This window comes from Apium graveolens, chromosome 8, assembly GCF_009905375.1.
Source record: "Apium graveolens cultivar Ventura chromosome 8, ASM990537v1, whole genome shotgun sequence".
Lineage (NCBI taxonomy): Eukaryota > Viridiplantae > Streptophyta > Magnoliopsida > Apiales > Apiaceae > Apium > Apium graveolens.
Genome location: NC_133654.1, coordinates 262,726,778 through 262,740,953, shown reverse-complemented (window position 1 = coordinate 262,740,953; position 14,176 = coordinate 262,726,778). Strand labels below are relative to the sequence as shown.

At 39.6% G+C, this 14,176-nt stretch overlaps 1 protein-coding gene across 1 annotated transcript; it reads left to right on the top strand.

The window, feature by feature from the left end:
• Positions 1 to 11,944: 11,944 nt before the first annotated feature.
• Positions 11,945 to 13,484, top strand: LOC141680845 (uncharacterized). Its single transcript, XM_074486951.1, has 3 exons — positions 11,945 to 12,330; positions 12,513 to 12,567; positions 12,657 to 13,484. Exons 1-3 carry the CDS (start codon positions 11,945 to 11,947, stop codon positions 13,482 to 13,484), a joined length of 1,269 nt encoding a protein of 422 aa, XP_074343052.1.
• The last annotated feature ends 692 nt before the right edge of the window (positions 13,485 to 14,176 follow it).

Sequence of the window (14,176 nt, the reverse complement as noted above, 5' to 3'; positions counted from 1 at the left end):
GCAGTGTAGGAGGAAGTATGGAGTTGTTTCATGAGCGTGTACTACAAGTGAAAGAAATGTAGGAAGATTGTGAAAGAGGTTAAGGAAGCCGAGCAAGCCCATCTTGAGACCTCTTATGCAGAAGTAGACATGTCAGTAGATTAATTTCTATGTAGGTTTTCTCGCTAAATCATATGAGTCATGTCTCTGCTTTTATCATTTACAATTCGTCCAATGTTTGTAGTTCTAGAACATTTTTGGCTATGGTTGCTTAATTACTTACCGAAAATGAAATTAGACTTTGCCAGGGAGTTTTTGTTGACTTTGTGATTGCATTAGACTTTGACATGTTTAGAATTTAAATTGGAAGCCGAACATGGCTGGAAACTGAAAAATCAGAATTTGGCTATTCTGGAAATACAATCTTACGACGGTTGTTTATCACATATTTCGTCGTAAGTTACTAATTTACGACGTATAGTTGTATCGTAAATTTGTGTTTTATTTTATCAAAGATGGATCTCGTAAGAAAATATACGACGTTTTTTCCGTCGTAAGTAACTAACATACGACATTATTATTCGTCGTATGTTGATAACTTACGACGGAATATTCTGTCGTAAGTAGATTTATTATTTTATTGAGAATGAGGGCCCCTACTTCCTAACTTCCGACGCAATTTTATTTTGTGACGAAAAATTGAACTTACTACTCGAGCAAAAATGACGATTTTTTCCAGTCGTAAATGCCTCAATTATGTCGATTTTAGTTCAAAAAAACCGTCGTAAATGGACTTATTTCTTGTAGTGTATTAACAACAAAAATTAAGGTTAAATACAGCAAAATAAGACCTAATATTTTAGTCGGATATATATTTTAGGCGGGTGTTTTAAATTTTTTCAATAATTTAATTTTTTGGTAGGATTTTTTAATGTTAAACTAAATATTAAATTTGATCCCATTCTGTCAAATTTATTCGGTCATATTTAAGTGGTTGTATTTATCCGTGGTCGAATTTAGCATAAAAATGACCGAACTCCTAAGTTCAACTCCCTTAAAATTGAGCGTTTCAAAATTTGTTGAATTTAGCCTTGTTTCTTGTAGTGGTTGTTCCAATAATTTTTTGAAAGTAATGTTTAATTTTTAAAAATGGATACAGTAAAAATTATTAGTTATAAGCTAAAATATGCAGAAAAACAGAACAGTTGTTTTACTAATATGGAATACTTACTTTCTCATTATTGCATTCTACGGAAATAACAAAACATTTAAACTACTACTAACCATGCTCCTACAAATCAGGTGCATGATCCTACAAAGACTCCACTAGTTTCCTAACAATTGATAACTACCTAGACTGAATCAAACTTGTCAACGTAAACATGTGTAGCCGACTTATTCGAACTGGACTTAAACAAAATAGCCCACAAGGCATGTTTAGATTATTAAGTCCCAACAAACTTCCCCTTAATCTAAACATCTGCAAGACTTTTAACACCCAACAAGTTCCTCATCCTTTCGAATTCTGTTGCTGCTAACGCCTTCGTCATTTTATCTGCTCGCTGTTCTTGCGTGTTCACATACTTGATAACCATCAAACCCTTCTCCACGCAGTCACGGGTAAAATGATACCTCAAGGTTATCTGCTTGCTTCTCCCATGGAAAGTTGGATTCTTGGCAAGGTCTACAGCTGATCTGTTGTCTATGTACAATGTGACTGGTCCTGTTTCAGTGCTCATACATATTTTAGAACTTGTTGCAACCAAATTGCTTGGCACGCTGCAGCTGTGGCGGCCATCAGTTCGGCCTCACATAAAGATAATGCGACACAACGCTGCTTCTGAGACACCCAAGTAATCAGGTTTTCATTAAGGTAGAAAAGCATTCCCCGCGTGCTCTTTCGGTCATCGATACTCCCGGCTAAATCACTATCTGAAAAACCGGATAAAATATAATTACCACAACCCTTGGTATAAATAAATCCGTAATGCGGTGTTCCTTTGATATACCTGCAGATTCTTTTTGCTGCAGCCATATGTAATTCAGTTGGCCTTTCCGTGTCATCTCCTTATTATACCTACAGAGTAGGCTATATCAGGCCTCATGTGTACTAAATAATGGAGACCACCAACGATGTTTGTGAAATGCGTAGGATTAACTGCCTTTCCCATATGTCCTGCATGAATATTCAGTTTGTACTCCATTGGATACTTAACTGCTCTACACTCTGCATTGCCAACTCGTTCCAGGACCTTCGTGGCATACTGGGCTTGACAAATTTCTATAAATCCCTTCTTCTACACAACTTCCAGGCCTAAATAATACGATATTTTACCCAAATCAGATATGTCAAATTCACGATTTATCTCTCCTTTAATCGATTTGAAGATATTGTCAAAGACAAGAAATGCTGATTTCTGAGATTTCGTCATAGAGGATTCCGTGAGGACGAGATTGTTAAGCGCAAACTGGCATGTCAAAGGAAAGTTATGCAAGATCGTCCAATCACATACATATCTTAACAAACCAATGTTTAATACACAATTTGAGTGTAGTTCTTTGTACTAGGGACTGATCACCACTAGCACATATAGGTTTCTAGTTTTCATAAAGTTCTTTAATAAAAAATTATTTAGTAATCTATCGATAAATAATAACACCATGCAACCAAATTTTTTTCATTGAGTTTTTAAGTAATTTTTATTGTATATCACTTTTTAAATTTTTTTAAAATATTTTGTATAGATACTTTGTTTTGACAAAATTGTCCAGATACTTACATAAATTAACTTTCAAAATTTTCATTTTAAATAGTGACAAAACTTAATTTGACTTTTTGAAAAATAACATATGTAACTATGTGATCAATGTTATGTTAATACTTGCATAAGTGGAGAACATAAGGGAAGGAATTCCTTCCATAAATACTAGCTCAAATTCTACAAAAAGAAAATCAAACTCAATAGTTTTAATAGTTTGCAAAAATTTAGAGGAGTACACATTAGTTTGAGGTTATTTATTACTTAAAGTATATCAATATAATATATATTTTACCTATAAGATAGTTCTTTGCAGTTCATACTAGACCTTCAACCATAATCAAAATATTACAAAATTTATCTATAATTATGTTAAGTATATTCTATTAATATCTCTATTTAATTGAAAGTAATGAAAATTATTTTTGTTCAATATGTAAAACAAGTATGTTGTTTAACGCAACATATATGTTGGGCAATTTAACATATTTGTGTATAAAAATATAGTTGAATCACGTACAAGGAAGATATTCTAGATAGTTAGACCCATTTAATACGCTAATTTTACTTTGAACATGGGCTCAAAATCCCAAAAGGATATCTTGTAAATATCTTATATTAAATTTAGCTCACTTGAAACTCTTGTAAATACTAAACAATTACCGTATTACCTTATTTGTAGAAGAATGTGTAGAAAAATAGGCAAGTGACTTGACCTTATAAAGATTAATCATTGAATTGGGAAATAATTGGAATGATTAATCAGTAGAAAATTTGAAATAATTTAATGTTGATATATATATGTATATGTACGTCAATATAAATATCAAAATCAAAATGAGAAAATAGTATATAGACAAGTATTAACTCAATGAATTTAATGATATTTTTAATATAGATTCAATTACCTAACTTTAAACCAATAGTCAATAATATGAATTACCCAAGTTAAAGATAAAAGATAGAGAAATGGGGTCGTATATCCCAAATCCTAATGCACAAGTTGTAAACTTCACCCTCTAATTTTTAATTTAATTTCGCCATTGTCCGCTTACTCTCTCATATGTCATCAAGTTTCTACACATAGGTTCTCCTTTAAGTTTCCAATTCTCTCTCTCATAGATATTGTGAAAAAGGATTCCCATATCAACTGATGTTATATCATGAAATTTAATCTACTTGAACTAAATTGAGAATACTTAATTACCCAATTTCACCTGTTTGCTCGTGCTTTTACCAATTTTCTATAAAATCGTATGTTTGGAATAAAAAAAAGAGTGAGAACCTTGTTTTATGATATAATTTAACAAAGAGAATTTTCAATATTTTTTACAAAATAACGAGATTTATAGAACATGATTCGTAAAATAATATGTTTCGTAATGGACGTGGAAGGATTCGATCCTCCCTAAATCGTGGTTTAACTCTGATACCATGTTGAGTAAAAAAAGGAGGTAGTGCGATGTCTGAATAAAAATTATACTCTTTAGGATACATGATATGCATTCTATAATATTGAATACATGTATTTAGAGACAGTTAATGAGATAATAATTCTTATAAATAATATAGTAATCACTTTTCATATAAATTTTATCTGAAAGCTCCGATGCTTAATTATTTATAATTTCCCAAAAAGACTTGTATCTGGTCTATTCATATCTATATTCCTTATTAATTCATTTGGTTGAGAAAAAAAACTAGGTGTTGTATCACGAAGTAATGTCACACATTTATCCCTCATAGTGCACTCTAAAAGTACCGACAAATTCTGTGGGTTGCAGCCTAATGGACGGATTGTGCCTTAATGCCCCTCAAACAAAAATGAGAATGACGTGGATAGGCTTTGAAGGATTATTTTTAAGGTATATGAAAATATAATGGATATATACATGTATTTTATGGTACTAAAAATATTTTTTTAATACTTGTATTCTATAGAATTTGAAGGATTATTGAAAGTATTTGAAATTGCACTAATTTGATTTTCATGTCTATTATAAAAAAAAATTACTAAATATTTTAAATTTCTTCATCAACACTAAACCAGTAAACAACGTGAATAATCAAGTGGCAATTTTATTATGAGTTGATAGTAGTTTAAGGATGTTGTTATTCATGGGTACTTTACAAGGTGTTGGAATATATTCTAGTTTAGTGGTGGAGTTATCCATGGGTCCTTTACAAGGTGTTGAAATCCATTCTGAGTTATATAAAGTATCGTTAGACTTGATTAATAAAAATAGGGTAATCATTTAAAAATAATTTTTGTAACTTTTCAGTCTTGATATAATAATTTTCATAAATAATACGGTAATTTTTTTATAAATTTTATCTCGATGCTATGACGTATCAATAATTTTGACATCCGAATAACACTTATATTTCATCTATTAACATCAATCTACTATATCCACATAGATATTACTAAATATTTCACAATAACACTTGTATTTCATCTATTGGTATCCATCTATCGATATCCAAATTGATTTTTTGTATTATATGTTTTGGTCGAAAAAATTTCTACTTACTCTATCCCTAAATAACGTCACATATTATTTCCCAAAGTTCACACTGTAGTTACCAAAAGATTCATAGTAAACTTAGAGAGGAGCTTCTCGTGCACTAATATGTAACACGTAGATGTAGATGAAGCCACAAAGAGAGGAAATATATAGAGGGACTGTACTCTAATGTCCCTCAAAATACTACAAGAAAAATGACTAAATACAACCTGTCCAAAACCGGTCGCATTTAATTAAATACGACCGCCAGCGGTGGTATTTAGCAAAATATGATCGATTTTTGATTCGGTCGTACATATGGGAGTAATATTTAGTAGTCGGTTGTATTCATACTAAATTCGACCGAAAATTTAACCTGTTATATTTTAAATTAAACTGGAGGTGGTCAAATTGTATTTTCACTTAAAATTTGAAAATCGCACCAAAAGTAATTTAAAGTTTTAAAAATTTACATGGCCCTCCCAAAATGTAAAGTTAACCATATTTGAATTAAAATACAGTTCTAAATTCGAATGTATTCGATCGATAAAACAAACACCGGAATTAAAAAAAATCTCGCCGCTAACTAGAAAATTTCCGGATTCGGTAAGCTACCCCGAATCCGGTCACCTTTTCGGTTAGGCAACCCAATACAAGTTCAAATCAGTATTTTCCACCTTATTTCGGCATACCAAGTAATTCTAAACTACTTCTATAATCCAGACCTAAGCATAACAATATCATACTATCAACTAATTGTAATTGTGGGTTTAGAGGAAAACAAACTAAAATCAGCTTTTTACGGCTTTTTACAGCCAAAAACCCAAATTGGGCCAGTTCTCAACTATATCTAATGTTCAATATCACAAATTAAAGCACAAATCATATACAATGTATAAATAATTAAAAATATAAACCACAATCATAACCACGTGACACCAAAATATGGAATTTAAAACACGACTTCAAAGCATTGTACAGGAGGATATCCGACTAAACGAGCTCGATTAGAACGCCGTTAATTTTTCATTAAATCTGTGTCATGCTAGCAGTGAGTCAGGGTGATGACGGTATTTTCCAGTGAAGAAATGCACTGATTCCTGTAGTACTGCCTTCGCGAATGTCTGTGTCGTCTCTCATTTTCTCTGTCTATTAGGAAAAATATGTGGAGACTGGGTTTTTTAGAGTGAAAAAGAGTTTCCATAGGGTTTGAGAAAGAGGAGAAGGGGTGTGCAGAGAGGCGCATATGTGTAAGTTTGGATATAAAAGAATAATTAGGGTCTGGTGTTTGGTATATGGGCTTTGTAATTTGGGCTTTAAAAGCCTGCTTTATACTTACACTTATCTATAAATGATTTTAATTTTGTTAGTCAAATACCTATCTAAATTATCATTAATTACAATCAATTTTTTAATTAATGATATTTTTAAACATGTTAAGAAAATTTCTAACATGTAACATGTTCAATTGTGTAACATATTTCTCTAAAATTATTAAGAATCTATTATTTTGTATTAACTTATACCCACCAAATCTAACTGTTATTCCCAAAAATTGGTATAAACAATATTCAAATTAAGATTGATAAAATAGGCAAAATCGAAGAAGAAACGCCTAAAATTTAGGAACATATAAGATTGTCTTTCCAGAAAGGGAAGGACAGCGCGCCCTTTGCGTAGTTAGGACGCGCCCCATAGACTGAATGGTTGATTGACAGTTGTGGTTGACCATGCCTTAAAGGCGCGCCCTCGAGCATAGTGAGGAGGCGCGCCCTCGAGCATAGTGAGGAGGCGCGCCCAGTTGTTTAAGAAAGGGTGAGGAATTCCTTCCTATGGTGAGCCTAAGGGCGCGCCCTAAGTGAGAGAGATGGCTTGGATGGGACTTCAACAGGATTACTTGGATGGGTTCTGTGGAAGATTCAAGGAAGATGGAGATTATTATTACTAACTTATTTGGTGCAGGTACTCTATTGAAGAACTCCTTCCTGTAGCACATCTACTGGAAAGGCGGTGTCCGTGGTAGAGACCTCCAGGGGTATGCCTGGACTGAAGGCCTCCTCCTGTAGTCAATGGGTGTCCTCATTCGGGATGTGGGGTGAAATCTGGTGTGTGCTTTGGGTGCTCTGTCTCTGTAGTCAACGGGTGTCCTCGTTAGGAGACTTTGGAGTATCCTGCACTTTGCACCCAAAAGCTTGGGATCACTTGTCCTGCAATCTGGTAGGGGCTCCTTATCGAGGGACAAGGATGCGTCCAACATTTGGGGTGAACCACGGCTATACCTGCATCCGCGGACTAGAGAAACGGCTGGTAGCGGAGGGTTATCCTTGGCCAGGGAGATGCCTTATCTGTGAAGTCTTGAAGCCACGGACGAGCCTTGGGCCTTTGTGGTTGGGCCTCATCGGCGGACATTCCTAAAGCTAGTAGAAGATAATTTCCAGTGGGTTTTCCTACTGGGCTTCGGTATAAGAAATCTAAGCTCATTAGGTTTCTTGTTCCCCAAGAACTACGTGGGCTTGATCCCCTACAAATAGGGGTACGTAGGAAAATTGTAAGGGGTCAAAAGCGAGAGCGCAAAGGAGCCCCCACAAACCCTAAGCAATCTCAGCTCCCAATAATCACCACCACCAAACACTGTTTATCTTTTCCAACGAATACTTTTCATCGGATCCACCGATTACTCTTCACGTTTCTGACATAGAACTGTCATCACAGATCTTGTTTCCGGCTACGAACCTCAGACTTTGTTGCTCCCAAATTCCTCCGTCAAAAAATTGGCGCTAGAAAGAGGGGCTAATCAAGATCTGCATCTAGGAGGAAGGATGTCCCAATATCGTGCTGGAAGTTTTTATGATGGAAGCTCTGAAGAAGAATCTGATCACGGCTATGAACATGAACCTTACATTCCGCCGATGACTGATCGTCCCACTCCGGATGTTGGGGGACAGCCGCCTGTGCTCATCAGCAACGCCGATTTGCTAGAACAACTATATCGCATGGGCGATGTTTTGAACGGTTTTGACTCGAGTTTGAGCACCGTGGAACGACGCAAGACCAGGAGGGGCCTTCCTCCGTCTGTGTAACTCATGCACCTGGAAAAGCACCTATGACTGATAAAGACGCCTCAGCCGGCCACGGCCACACTGGAGGGGGGCGTGTGCCGATCACCCCACGGCGCCTGGACTATTCCAATGACACGTCCCCAATCATCGAGCTGGTGGTAGAAGATGCTGATGGATGGGAAATTCTGCGGACGGATAACCAGGGAGCCACCCATCGGCACCGGTCTGGACGTAGTCTTGAGGAACGCCGAGAGGCGGAGTCAAATCCGGAGAATCAGCAATGGGGCTTCGCAGCTTTGAAAGATCGCTTGGGGATCCGCTTGGGAGATGATTATTTAAGAATGTTGTTGCTTGAATGGAAAAATGAAGCTGATCGTGGAGATGTGATGCCCCATGATATAACGCGTGTGCCCCTGAATTCCCAGGAAAATCGGGAGCGGCACCGCGATCATGAGAGAGCTCCTCCCCACAGATTGCTGTACCGATATGGTCGTGGATATGGAAGCGACCGTTGGAGAAGGCCTCAATGGAGGGGAAGAGGTGGAGGCCAAAGTAGGTACTTAGATGGATATTGTCGCGACAATTACCGTGGCCACATTAATTCCCGCTGGTATAATCGAGTAGATAGCGATAGCTATGCGAAATATGATGATCTCAGAGATGTGGAAAATTATGACCGCGGGACGGCTCGAGGCCGCAATCGGGGTCAAATAGAAAATCAGGGGGGAGATCAAGGTCGGAACCCCGAAGTAATTATGATACCCGAAGATGCCCAGAACACGAACCAGCAGCAAGCCCCTCCAGGGGGGAACCAAGTAGAGGTACCTCCACTGCAACACCAAGGTCCGCAGCCTCAAATGCAGACTATTCCAGGTGTGGGGACTTTCAATGTGGGAGATCTAAAAAGGCTACTTAACCATCTAGAAGGCAGAGTGACGGCCACAGCTGAAATCCCTTCCCCATTCTCGATGGCGGTAAGAGAGGCACAATTACCGACCGGGTATCGCAACACTACTAGCGATCTCCGTTTCCATGGAAACTCAGATCCTGTGGAATTCGAGGGTCGTTTTAATATAGAGATGGATGTGTACTAAGTCCCAGACTTAGCTCGATGCCGGCTCTTGGCGGCAACCTTTAGAGAAAGCGCCCAACAGTGGTTTCAAAAGCTCGGACTAGAAGTGATCACTTCCTGGGATCAGATGAAAACTCTGTTCTTGACCAAGTTCTAAGTTGCAGTAAAATATGCGCCCTTTGTCACAACTTTTGCCAATGTTAGGCAAAGGGAAACTGAAAGCTTAACATCATACGTCAAAAGGTTCAACACTGAATCTATCAGTGTAAGGGGGGCATCAGACGAAGCCCTGAAAAGCTTCCTAATCGCAGGATTAAGGGTTGGTTTGGACTTAGCAAATATCTTTGTTTTGGCAGAATTGTTTAAAGCCATAGAACAATCTCTGGCAGAGGTGCAACCGACTTCGCAGGCAAGTCAATAAAGCAAAGCAAGGAAGAGAGATAGGTCTCCAAGCCGAAGGTACAGAAGGGGCAGTCGGAGCCCCGACTGGGTGAATACCGTGAACACAAGAAGGGGACGAAGCCCTCCCTCAAACTATGACTACAGAATAAGCCGGTACACGCCTTTGGTCGCGTCTATCGAGCATATCTTCGAGGTAAACAAAAATAGAGGGCTATTTAGAAAACCTGAAGCTTTATCATCATGGAAAAGCAAAGACAAGAAAAAGTATTGTGAATACCATGAATCATCTGGACATAACATGCATGAGTGTCAACAATTATCAGATGAGATCGAAGCGCTTATCAAAGAAGGATCCCATGGTGAATGGGTAGTCAAGGAAGTAAGGAAGCACAAGGATGACATATCAAAGGAAGAAGAAAGGCGAGCCCCACAGGGGTCGAACAATGATACTCTGGAGGCAAATAAATTCGTCTGGGATGGCAGCATCCGAACAATCTACGGGGGAGATCCCGGGATGGAATGCAGTAACTGAGCCTTGGCAAGATATGCTAGGGAAGCTCGGTTCAGACCTCTCACGGACATTCATAGGGTGAAGACTCGACCGCCCAAAGTATTTAAGGGTGAGTCCATGGATATTACCTTCAGAGAAGCAGATGCTCGATGGGTGCATCACCCTCACAATGATGCGCTAGTTATTTCCATCTAGATTTGAACCAAAAACGTCCATAGGGCCTTCGTGGACAATGGAAGCTCGGCGAACATCCTCTACTACAGCACCTTTAAGAAGATGGGGCTAACTGATCGGGATATGTCGGGGGAAGACTCGTGGGTCTATGGCTTCTCTGGCGTGGGAGTTAGAGTTATGGGATCAATTCGATTGCCAGGTACTTTAGGGGAAAGCCTGCTGTCCGTAACAAAAATGCTTGAGTTTAAGGTCCTGAATCAGGAGTCGTCCCATAACGTGTTGCTGAGACAGCCTTTTCTTCGGGAGATGAGGGTTATTATTTCAATCCACCACCTTACCATCAAGTTTCCAACGCCAAATGGTGTGGGGAGTATAAAGGGCTCTTAGTATGACTCTCGGGAGTGCTACAGGCAAGCTATGAGAGGCTTTAGAAAAGACTCCCACACCAAAGATGCATCAGACGATGATCGAGAAAAGAGCATTGAGCGACCGATCGAGGAAATCCAGGTTCATTATCATGTCGAACAAGAAGACGAGTGCTCCTCTGAACTTCCTCCGGAAATGTTGTTCTTGGAAGATACAATCAGAATTGAAATGTTGGAAGAAGAGGAATCCTCAAACACCGTAGTCCAAGCAGATTTCAATGGGGAACGACTAGAGGGAAGATTTGACGTCTTGCAAAGCCTCGGACAGGACGAGCATAAGGTAGATACCCCTCTCCCAGAGGGAGCGCCCTTGCCCACAAGAAATATCAAGGAAGTTGATGCCCCTGCGATGCAGGGCGCGGCTTCTAAAGAAGTCGATGCTCCTCCTAAAGGGGATGTGCCTTCTCTGCAGAACAATGAAAATCATAGTTCACCCAACCTGGATCCACGGATACCAATGCCAACGGAGAAGGTGGGGCCAGCAGAAGATACAATTGAAATCCCCGTCGACAAAAAAGTTCCGAGTAAGGTTTTAAGGATTGGGTCTCAGTTGGTACCAACAGTGAAGGAAGGTCTCTCGGTCTTTCTCTTAGCGAACCTTGACGTATTTGCATGAAACCATTCTGATATGGTAGGAATTGACCCAGAGGTAATGTGCCACCGTTTGAATATCGATCCCAAGCATAAAGGAGTTCGATAAAAGCGCAGGGCCGTAAGCGGAGAGAGGGCTACGGCCTTAGCGGAAGAAGTGGATAGGCTCTTGGACGTTGGACTAATTCAGGAGTCCTTTTACCCGGAATGGTTGGCCAGTCCAGTGTTAGTGAAAAAACCCAACGGCAAATGGAGAACATGTGTAGATTTCACTGATCTGAATAAATTGTGCCCAAAAGATAGCTTTTCCTTGCAAAGAATTGATCAGTTGGTCGACGCCACGGCAGGACATGCCTTGCTCAGCTTCATGGATGCATACTCCAGGTATAATCAAATTCCCATGTATGGGCCTGACCAGGAGCACACCTCTTTTATTACTAACAGAGGACTTTTAGTTATATTGGAATGCCATTCGGTCTGATCAACGTCGGTGCCACTTATCAAAGATTGGTAAATAAAATATTTAAGGGGCAGATTGGAAAAACGGTAGAGGTATACGTGGATGATATGCTCGTAAAATCTAAGAAGGCAGAAGATCACATCGCCGACTTAGCTGAGATGTTCCAGATTCTGAGAAAGTTTCAGATGAGGCTAAACCCACAGAAGTGCGTATTCGGTGTGGAATCAGGAAAATTCTTGGGATTTATGGTTAACCACCGGGGAATTAAGGCAAACCTGACAAAAATCAAGGCTCTGTTGGACATGAAATCTCCTACCAGCGTCAAGCAAGTGCAGAGCCTGACAGGAAGAATTGCGGCCCTAAATCGATTTGTCTCAAAGTCGTCAGACAGGTGCAAAGAGTTTTTTAAAGCAATCAAATGAATGGGGAAGAATTTTGTATGGACCCCTGATTGTGAAGAAGCTTTCCTGAAAATTAAAGAGCAGTTGGGAAATCCTTGAATGTTGGCCAAGCCGGAAAATGGAGAGACACTGATTCTTTACTTGGCAGTGTCTTAATACTCTGTTAGCGCAGTGTTGGTGAAGGAGGAAGCAAGCCACTAGTGGCCCGTATACTATGTGAGCAAAAGGTTACTGGAGGCGGAAACCATATACCATCATGGAAAAATTGGTGTAGGCCCTTATTCTTGCAGCACGAAAGTTAAGACCATATTTTCAGGCTCACCGAATAGAAGTCTGCACTGCTTATCCGCTCTGGCATATTCTACACAAACCCGAATCGTCGGGAAGAATGTTAAAATGGGTAGTAGAGTTAGGACAATTCGATTTGGAATATTGTCCTCGTACGGCAATCAAGGGACAGACATTGGTTGATTTCATACTTGAGTTTGATTTTGAAGTAGATGATAAAGCCATAGTTTTGGCAGAACCTTCCTCACAAAGAAATTCACCCGGTGATAAGAGGGAGGAACTCCCCCATCCTTGGTGGATCTTACATGTCGATGGGGCCGTAAACAGTAACGAATCAGGTGCAGGGATTGTCTTGATCATTCCGGAGGGGCACCGTTTGATTAGTGCTATCCATTTCAAATTTTACATCACCAACAATGATGCTGAGTATGAAGCTTTGATCAACGGCCTGAAATTAGCTCTGGAGGTGGGGGTCGTGAATTTGATAGTTCGAAGTGACTCTGAGTTGGTTGTGAACCAAGTCAACGGAGGTTTCCAGGCCCGGGGACCACAGACGGAGTTGTACATGAGATATGCGCAACGCCTATTGGAAACATTTGGAAATGCCAGCCTAAAAAGTGTTCCGCGAGAAGAAAATAGTAATGCGGATGCCTTGGCCAAGATGGGATCCCAGATGGACAGCGTCCAACTTGGACAAATCCCTTTGGGAATCCAGGAAATCCTGAGTATTCCGGATGTAGAGGTGCTACAAACACAAGAAATTCCGCGAAAAAGCTGGATGACTCCCTTTCATAACTATATTCAAACAGGAGCTGTACCAGAAGACAAACTACAGGCTCGACGCCTTCGATACTAGGCTGCAAAGTATGTTGAGTATGACGGGGTATTATACAAGAGAGGATTTAACCAGCCACTGTCATGATATGTAAATATAGAAGAGGGAAATTATATTCTCAGAGAAGTGCACGAAGGGATTTGTGGCAATCACTCGGGGGTGGTTCGCTGGCATTAAAAGTACTCAGACAAGGATACTACTGGCCGACTATGAAAGAAGATGCCTTCAAGTTTGTCCGGGCTTGTGATCGTTGCCAGCGATTCGCCAACTATTCCAACGCTCCGGCATCCACCATTACCTCAATAGCAAGTCCTTGGCCTTTTTCCATGTGGGGGATCGATCTCATTGGAGAGTTGCCCAAAGCGAAGGGGGATGTGAAATACGCCGTGGTAGCTGTGGACTACTTTACCAATTGGGCGGAGGCTATGCTACTGGCCACGATCACAACAAAGAAGATGAGGGACTTTGTTTTCAATTCTATAGTATGCAGGTTCGGTATCCCCTACAAACTCATCTCGGATAATGGGAAGCAGTTTGATAGTAAAGAGTTAAGGAAGCTTTGTGAGGACTTGAACATCAAAGAGGACTTTGCCGCAGTTTTTCATCCGCAAAGTAACGGTCAGACGGAGGCTATAAACAAAATCATAAAACAAACCTTGAAGGCAAAGTTGGAAGAAAAAAAAGGAGATTGGCCAGAGGAAATGCCCATGGTC

Coding starts and splice junctions, on each gene's coding strand:
- LOC141680845 (XM_074486951.1), top strand. CDS start 11,945: ATGCCATTCGGTCTGATCAACGTCGGTGCCACTTATCAAAGATTGGTA. Junction 12,331..12,512: donor GTCTCAAAGTCGTCAGACAG/GTGCAAAGAGTT, acceptor CTGTTAGCGCAG/TGTTGGTGAAGGAGGAAGCA. Junction 12,568..12,656: donor GTATACTATGTGAGCAAAAG/GTTACTGGAGGC, acceptor CCATATTTTCAG/GCTCACCGAATAGAAGTCTG.